General features: G+C 42.6%; 1 protein-coding gene across 1 annotated transcript in view; it reads right to left on the bottom strand.

Moving 5' to 3' along the window:
• Positions 1 to 4,877, bottom strand: part of MCC (MCC regulator of WNT signaling pathway) — a 392,112-nt gene extending 387,235 nt beyond the window's left edge. The window contains 1 exon segment of the mRNA XM_028508357.2: positions 4,364 to 4,877. Coding sequence (XP_028364158.1) covers positions 4,364 to 4,512 — 149 coding nt within the window. The 5' untranslated portion in view covers positions 4,513 to 4,877.
• Between the last annotated feature and the right edge of the window lie 4,685 nt (positions 4,878 to 9,562).

The raw sequence follows: 9,562 nt of genomic DNA on the forward strand, positions 1-9,562 counted from the left end.
ATCAGTTCACCATAGACACATGGGTTTGTTTCTGGATTCTCAGTTCTATCTCACTGATCAATATGTCTTTTTGCCAGTGCTCCTCTGTCTTGATTACTGTTGCTTTTTAGTAAGTTTTAAAACAAAGAAATGTGACTCTTCCAGCTTTGTTCTCAAATATTTTCAAGATTATTTTGACCATTTTTGGGCCCCTTTGATTTTCATATGAATTTTAGAATCAGACTGTCAAATTTCTGCCACAAAAAAAAAATGGCAGCTGTGTATTCTGAGAAAGGTCGTGGTAAATTTGCAGATCGATTTCTGAGATTATTGCCACCAAAACAATGTTAAATCTTCCTCTCCATGAGCATGGGATGTCTTTCCTTTTGTCTAATTATTTTTAATGTACTAGAGGAATAATAACATGCAGATACATCACCAGGAAAACAGAAATGATATTCCTTGGCTATGGGATAATGGGTGGTTTTTATTTCATTTTATATATTTCTGTAGTTTTCCAAATTTTCAACAAAAATATCTTTTATATAACCAGAAAGAAGCTATTTTTAAAATAAACATTTGTTAATAAAAGTACACTCACATTTAAAGTATTTTATAAACATCAAATATGCTTGGAAATGAAAATTCTTAAAAGATTTTTCAATATACATGAATGTAGTCACTCTTTAGTTTGATTATTTATTCATCAGAATTGACTGGTTTATTGCTAACTGGCAAATATCATGCAAGATCCTGAGTATAGTGTTTTAATAAAACAGACACAGTCCTGCCTTCATGAAGGCTACATCTAGTGGAAGGAAGACAGTTAACAGGCAAACAAGTAGTAAATAGAAATGCATTTACAAGTTGTAAAGGGTACTTGGAAGAAAGTCACTGGTACTCTAATGGAGAATAATGGTGGGGTAGAGTGAACCCATTTTGAAAGAATCATCAGGGAAGCTCTCTCTAAACACACCAAAATTTGAGCTAACGCTTGGGAACTACATAGATATAAACATGTGTTGGTTTTAAGTATTTGTCAAAATATTCAAGATAGTTTCTTAAACTGAAGGGTAAAAAGACGAAGCTTTAAAAATACCAGAGAGAAGTTAATTTTAGCAAATAGAGTAACCCCACCATGTCTTATAACATCATAAATAGGGTCCAAAAATTCAATACCATAAAATGTTAAGTCCCTGCACAGCTAATGAAATGCACAGAAGAGCCTGCTGCGGTTCCACTGTGCAGCCCAAATCCTGCCCTATCCAAGCTGCAGTTTGACTTCACCTGATGGAGTTGTCTCTTCCAGCTTAAATATCCATGAAGATGATTTTAGGTCCCTCTGGCAGGCTGGGGGTTCCTTAGCAGAAACAGCTCTTCCAGGAATTTCCAGTTAGCAGTTTTCTTTTTTGTCAGTCTGATGGAGAAGGTTGGGCCCAAAGAATATTGAATATGCAAAGCCCTACTTTTACTTGCCTCTTCCCAAGATGGTGTACCTTGACATTTTCCCTCCTGCACCCAGTCTATCTTTCACTTATCCTTTCTCCAATTATAGGATCTCTAGGCCACTCCTGCTTGAGAATGAGGGCTAGACAAAGGACCAGAGCCAGCTAGATGTGGGTTATTTATTACAATATATGTTTTGGTTGTTATTTGCTTGCCCAAAATGCAGTTCCTGCTCTTAGTAACAGAACTCCAATGTTGTTTAGGAGGTAATATGAACAACTGAACTACATGCTTCCTTGAACTCTGTTGCAAGAAGGCATGGTAAGGTGCTATAGTTTGACCAATAAGATGTCAATTAAGGGATTTGAGAAAGTTCTGTTTAATGATATAGGCAACACTCATTTCAGTTTCCTTTTATACCTTTCTCCACAGAACTTGGCAATGCGGCTGGAAATAAAGCAATCATTTGAAGACTTGGAGGTAACCATGAGGATGAATGCTTCATGTGAAGACTGGCAATGTATTAAGAGAAAAGAAACCTGGGAATTGACACCATGGTGGAAGGGCCATCCCAACCTGGATGACCACCCTAGACTTCTAGGTGAGAAAGTCAACCCTCTTTGACTGTGGTGAGGCTTCTATTGTACACACCCAACTGAAATCCCAATGGGACAGCTGTGCGCCATGAACATAAAGATGAATATCTTTTGAAGAACCCAAGGTGTTTAAGGTTTTAACGCAGAAAGTGCAACTCTCTTTAATAAAAGAGAAAATTCATAGCATCCCACACCTTATCACCCACTCTAGAGTGGTCACTAAAAGTCATTCAACAGGGGTAGCACAAAGAAGCAGCTTTGCAGAGGGAGTTGTCTAATGCCACTTATCTTCATTTACCCCATTCCCCAAGTCATACTATCTATATTCCAGGTAAAGCATATATTCCAGGCAAAACTGTGCTTGCTGTGTAAACATACTTGAAGAGAAGTTCCTTGGTGCTCCCTTGTAATAAGTCTGCATCCTTGAAATCATCCTACATGGGAATTCTGTCACAGCACAACTTCCAAAGCAACTCTGCCCACAGTTAAAGTTTAGGGTCCATTATGGCATAAACCTTTCAACTTTGAAGCAGATATATTAAACCGACGTGGTTCAAGGAATGATACAGTTCCCCCCCCACCTTTGCTCCAGTAGGTTTCCACTCTAAATCTCCTGTGTCACCAACACCTTACACACAATGCCTGACTCTCCAACACAAAGTCCTCAAATTATGCTCACAGAACTCATTATCCTTCAGGGTAGATGCATCCACCATTCAAAACACTATAACCATTTGCACAGAAAGTGTAGATCAGATAAAGCAACATATTAATAGGCCAGATTAAGGAAAGGGAAGGAGAGAATTCTACTAGTTTTCTATATGCACTCTTGCCTATGTGAATTACATTTTTTTGGTATTCTAATGTGAAGAATGCATATTGTTTTTATTATTGAAAATGAGATAAAGGCCTTTCAATGAGGAACACCACCCTAACAAATGTAAACTATAGGAGATACACACACACACACACACACACACACTTTTACCCCAGAACTAAAACTGGTAAAGACTTCTAGATAAAAATCTATATGGGATCAACTAGGCTTACATATATTTTTTCATTTCAGAACAGAATTACTGCCTAAAGTTTTCTGATATCTTGCTAATGTTCCCAATGAAGCTTTAGAAAAGTAATAAAATTCAGCTAAGAATGATCATAATTCAGTCAAAAGTTCAAAGTAAATCATTGTTTTTCTAATTGTGAAATTCTTACATGTCAAATTACCTGTCTCAGAGATCTTTAAAAAATTTTTTGTGGAGGTGGCAATTCCCCAGTTTTTTCTTTAAGTAAGCAAAGACAATCAGTAGGAGGTAACCCAGAATTTTCAAAGATCTTTAGCATCACCAAGACAAAGATGTAATACACAAAAATGTAACATATAGGTGCAATACACAACTTAGGCTGCCTACTTCCTCTAAGGCAATTCAAATTTCGGCGACTAAGGTTTTCAGAGCCTCGTTTTCAACGTTTCATAGAAGCGTGCCGTGAAACATTACGATTGCCTTCTTCGCCATCAGTGCCTGACAAGTGATGAAAATCTGGACAGAAGTAATTATTTTGACAAGCCCTGAGTCTTGAGGCCGCAACACTGCCCCTGGAGGGGGATCCTGAAGCAAACACCGCGATGGTTCTGAGTGGCGTAGCGGAGCAGCCCAGAAACCCCTCTGGAGGCTCACCTGGTTAACGCGGAGGCAGGGTAGGAAGTATGGTCTGTATTCCTGACTCGCCTCTAACTCCCCATTGTGCGCCTGAGCGCTCCGTTCCCCTCGGGCTAACAAGTTTAAATCATTACTGGAGACAAACTACTTCCTTGGGCTCTGAAGTTTGGAATACAGAGACTCCGTGACACATGAAAGTTCTCCACAGCTTGTTTTCATGTCCAGTTCTGTCACTGAGAGCGCATCCCCATCCTGGTCCGCCCCTGGGGCTGTCCACCGGCCAGCCGGGCGGATCTCAGCCCAGTGCCACCGCATCTCGACACCCAGAAGCCCGAGGCTGCAGAGCAGCACCCCCCTGACCTGGGACAAGCTGCAAGAACCCATTTCCCACTGGCTCGGAGAGCTAGGGGAGGGCTCGCATCCTAAAGAGATGTTTCCCAATGCCCAGACAAAGACAGCGCTAGGAAAAGTTGGACCAGCTGGCAGCTCCACAAGGCTAGTAAAACAGCCTCTCCGTCTCTGTGACCCAACCGGCGACGCGCTCTCAGAGTCGCAGCCAACTTTTCCCGTGAGCTTCTAAGCTACTTGTTGGAAGTTGGGGCGCGAGGGCAGAGGAGGGGTCAAGGGCAGCACGGAGGGGCGGGTCTCGCCCCAGCCGTTTTCTCGTACCTCCCCGAGTACCTGCTAATGTATCCGTCCCCGTCGCCATCGCACGTCTGGAAGAGGCGCCGCATCCGCTCCTCCTCGCCGGTGCTGGACGTGTCGCTGCTGCTGCTGCCCGCACCGCCGCTGCTGCCGCCGCTGGCGCTCCCGGCCGCCGCCGCCATCATGCGCCCGCTCCCTGCTCCGGAGGAGGCGGCAGGAGGAATCCGTGAGGCTCCAAAGCTGCTCGCAGCTGCGAACCTGCTTGACAACGGAGCATGCCCAGTGGCCGCTGGGGCGCTCCCGGGGAGGGATTCCGCCTCTCCGGGTTTTGCCGGGGCTGAGAAGATGGGCGCTCTGCAATCGCGGGAGTAGGCACCTTAGGAGAGAGGGAGGAGAGGAAGGTGTGTTCAGGGAGTTAGGGAGACATGGGTGGCAACGGGGACTCGAGGGAAGGCAGAACACACAAGAAGCGCCCGGGAAAGGTGTCAGCTCCGTGCATCCGGCCACGACTTGGGCTCCTGACGCTTGGGAACACTTTGGGCAGTGGGCCAAGTGTTCTCCCATAAGAACGCTTCCGACAGCTTGCAGTCGTGAATTCCTTTTTTCAGGAACAAAATAGAGAGTCTCGTTTGCAAACTCTAAACGGTGCTCCTGTTCCCACTCTGCAAAATGCGCTGGGTTCGCACCCATAGTGCGACTTCAACTGGCTTGTCTTCTCAAGAAATCTGCCCCCCCCCCCCGCCCCGTCCTCCCCACCCCCACCCCCCGCCACTTTAGCCCAGACTGGTCTTCCATTTCAAGTGGGAACAATCTATGTTCCTGTATGGTATTGTGCATGGTTGGCCCATTTCTGGAACCGGTTCACTCTCCTGACCAGGCACCAATAGAATTCGCCACAACAGCGTTAATAACATCAAGAGCGAACATAATAGATGGTCCCATCTGATCTGCACAACAGACCCAAAGGATGGCCCTATTATTGACATTATACCTTAGGAGGTATGGTTATCTTGGTTATAAAATAAGATAGTAAGTATACAGTGCACTTGGGATAAAGGTATGTCACCTACTAAGAGCTCAATAAATGTCAACTCTCATCATCCCCAATTTCTAGGTAAGAAAATGGAGGCACTGACTTTTGCTTAAAGCTCCAGACTCAGTAAGTGTCCCGGCAGAGGCAAGCCCAGGCAAGCTGTCTTAACTTCGGAGGAGCTCTTAAACATGAGTATCCTTCCACCACAGCAGAAAAGGTCCCACAATGAACCAGTTCTTGGTTGTGTGAGTGACTCATTATTCTGTCCCAGACTTTCTGCCAGAGGTCTGTGAAGTCCTACGGTGGTTGGAAAACACACTGGAGGATTGTTTGGTGCACCTCTCATTAAGAGTTGGCACCTGTCGCCTCCCCTGGAAACTGAATGGGGCCTTTGTGACTGTCTTGTGAAGCCAGGTTAGAAGTCAGTGCAGATTCCACCTGACTCTCTCACTTGGGACACATATCCCTAAAGTCCAGAACTGCCTTGAAAGAAGTTTGGCCACCCTGAACCTGCTGTGCTGGGGAGAGGAGGCACAAAGCCAAGAAGATATACCCAAGGAGCCTGAGATGTTTGAGCTTTCCCAGCCCAGGAGCTAGATGAGTGAATGAGTGAGTCTTGAGAGAGTGGTAGTGCTAGACACTGCAATTGCATGAGAGACCCTGAGCAAAAACTGACCAGCTGAGCCCAACAAACCCCCCAAAATGTGATGATAATAAAAAGATCGTTATTGTTTTATGCCAGTAAATTTTGAGGTGTTTTGTCATGCAGTAATTGGAACACATTCATATGTCTTGGGACCTTGTGCTAGGTCATAAAGTTTTCTCTGCCCTGTTGTCTCCTCTCTCCACCCCATCCACCCATTCCTGCTTTAGTTCTTTTTCATTCTGTAAGTTTTCAGTATTTTAGCACACTTACAGGATGTCATCTTGGATAAACTTTGTCAATATACCCAATATTTGCCTAATGGATGCTACCAGCAACACAAATATTCCCATCTATAATAGAAGGACCAGTGCCCAAATTCCTAAATATAAATACATATTGTAAACCTATATTTTTCTAATTTTTGTCATAGAATAAAACTTTTATTATTATCTGTCAATACAGCCAGACAGGTGTTGCTATCCCTCAAATCCTCCTAGAGCATTAATGGCTTGTAGAGAGAAAAAAAGAAGTAAAAAAAAGCATTTTTAAAAATACAACATGTGTGGAAGGTCTGGAACCCCAAAGGATTTTCCAGGATTTGAGTAGATCTCTTCATAACCACACTCCATATAGAGAGAAAGTGGAGTGTAAACCTCAACCAATTATATCTCAAAGCCAAGAATGTTTTTTCTCCTGAGAGGATATGTGCCTGATGGCTCTGGAGATTTGAATTTAAATCATCCTGAATTAAATCTGAACACACAATAAAGTAGATCTTGACAAATTTCCTAAACAACATTTGCTCATGGTTGGGTAACTCAGAAATGGCTGAACAGATAGGTTCAAGCTTCCAGAAAAGAATTTGCTCCTGAGCTGATATGAAGCATGTGAAATTTCAGCTGAAAAGATTACTTGGAGAGGGAGAAATGTGTAAGACATTGAAAATAGAGATGCCACATGAATATAAAGATGACAAATGGAAAGTAGGAGCTTGAAATGAGAACAATACTCACAGCCATAAATCTAACAGTACTGGTTATACCATACTTTCAAAGGTTTTTCATACCGATCTGAGATTAGCATATAGCTAAACATTGTTGTCCTTATCCCCTTTTTGCTTCTTCTCATATACCTCTTGGTTATAACAACACTTCATATTTATGTCATACATTTCAAAACATACTGTATACATTACCAGTTAAAACAAAACAATCACAGCATTGTGCAAACTTGATTATCTGATGTTTGCCCCTCCAAATTGTGTTTACTGGAACTAGGACCATGTACTGGAATTGGAGTTAGGACACCGCTGTCTGCTCCTCTCTCTCTCCAGTGTTTTTATGAGCTCAGCTAAGTTCCCATATCCCTCAAGAAGTCTTTCTTCACTTTCCCAGGTCACACCAATCTTCCAGAGCTCTCAGCTTAAAGCACACATTTTGAGAGCAGAATCATATAATTCAATAGTAATTTGCCAATCTCCACTTTGTTTATCCTAAGATACTCTTTGTTTATTATTAAATGAGTTTATTTCTCTGAGAGAAAACAGTAAGGTAGAGTTGAGTAAGTTCAACTAACTTCTACTGAGCCATTATTGCAAATCAGTAAATACTGGTTTAAATGTTTAAATAATTTTACCTTACTTAATACTATCTAGTAAAAGGTATTTATCTTTCCTATTTATGGGATGGGGGTGGCAAGGCAGGGAAATTAAATCTGCAAAGTTTAGGGTAATGCATCAAGTAAAGAGCAGGAACTAACTTCATATCAACCTGTTGGGCCCATTTTCTTCACATTTACTTCATGTTGTCTCATCCAGGCCAGTGCTGTTCATATCACTTTTTGAGAAATACTGAAAAGGGATAATGATGATAAACTTTATATTTATATGTTTGTTACTTATAGATTTATAATCTTAAGAAGTCATCATGGGCTTTTATAATCTGCCCTAGGTTAGGTTCCCAGGGACACAGACTCTAAGACAGAGTTTCATTTGCAGGGTGCTCCTGGGGAATGCTCTTAGGTGCTCAACATGTCGGGGAAGGAGGTGAAGGAAGCAGGATAGGACAGAAGTCCTGCTGTGACACAGGCCTCAGAGCACACTTGTTTGACCCATGTCACAATAGCTCTGGAGCTAAAATGCCCTATATTCCTTCCCTATTACTGTTAGAACAAATTATCACAAACTTAGGAAATTAAAACAACCCACATGTATTTCTTACAGCCCTGAAGGCCAGAAGTCAGAAATGAGCCTCACTAAGCTAAAATCAATGTTTTCAGCAAGACTGTGTTCTTTCTGGAGGGTCTAGTGGAGAATTCATTTGCTTGCCTTTTCCAGCTTCTAGAAATTGTCTACATTCCTTGACTCTTGGCTTCTTCCTCTATCTTCAAAGCCAGCTGTATAGCATTTTCAAATCTCTCTGACTTGATACCTTCCTTTGCCTCCCTTTCACTTTAAAGGAGCACCATGATTCTACTGAGCTCACCCAGATAATCCAGGATAATCTCTTTATTTTCAGATCAGCTGATTAACAAACATACTTCTATATGTTACCTTAATTCCCCCTTGCCATTTAACATAACATATTCAAAGGTCCCAGGGTTTATGATGTGGATATCTGTAGGTGGGGGTATTATCCTGCCACCACACAGTTCATCAGATTGTCCTGTAACAAAACGAAATGGCCAGGCCTTTATACTTCTGCCTCAGTCAGTCATTGGATGTAGAGCGATGTCCTTTTGGATCCACACCCAGGAAGGTTGTGACCTTGGCAACTTGACTCTCTGTAGTAGAGTCAATTCCTGGTAGACTGGCAGCTGAAGGTCACCTTCTGCTGGCTTCCTTAGAGGCTGGGCAACAAGTCTTCTCTTGAAGGCAAAGCTGGGTGGTGCAATGCCATGTTCATCAAAGATCACTTCTTGAGACATTATATTGACTTCTCATATATTTGGAGAGCATCCCCTCTTGGATCCTGAAGGGCCTCTCTTTCTGGGGTAATCTGAGAAGAGAAAAAGGATAATGCTTAGCACTACTGCAGGTCCTAGAGTTCCAAATGCTATTCATTGTCTCCCTCCTCCACTAGGAAGTATAGGCACCCCTTGCCCTTTGAGAGCTGGCCTAGGCTGCTTCCTTAGTGGCACAACCCAGATCCACATCTTTGATTGCTGCACTTGTTCATTTACTGTTACAACTGGACAATAAATCACCTCTGTGCTAAACATACTCCTTTTTGTTCCTATTATGTAACTGTAGCCCTGACTTTTCTTGATGGTTAAGGTCAATTGCCACAGCCATGATAGAGACTCTTCTTTTTGCCTGCTAATATCTGTATCCCTTTGGTGGAAGGTGTTTTTAATTGGACAAAAGGATTTCAAGACTTTTTGAGGTGAGACCTTTGGAGACAGTAGCCATAAATTTCCTCAATGGGTCATGGTAGGTGGGGGGATCAAGTTAAGTTCGGTCACTTTTACTTCTGTTCCTTGGTTTCTAAATTCTGTAGTTCCCCTACTGGGGATGCAGCACTATATGAAGTCTATGATCCAGGGTGTATTCTGTGTC

Source organism: Phyllostomus discolor, chromosome 3, assembly GCF_004126475.2.
Source record: "Phyllostomus discolor isolate MPI-MPIP mPhyDis1 chromosome 3, mPhyDis1.pri.v3, whole genome shotgun sequence".
NCBI classification, from domain to species: domain Eukaryota; kingdom Metazoa; phylum Chordata; class Mammalia; order Chiroptera; family Phyllostomidae; genus Phyllostomus; species Phyllostomus discolor.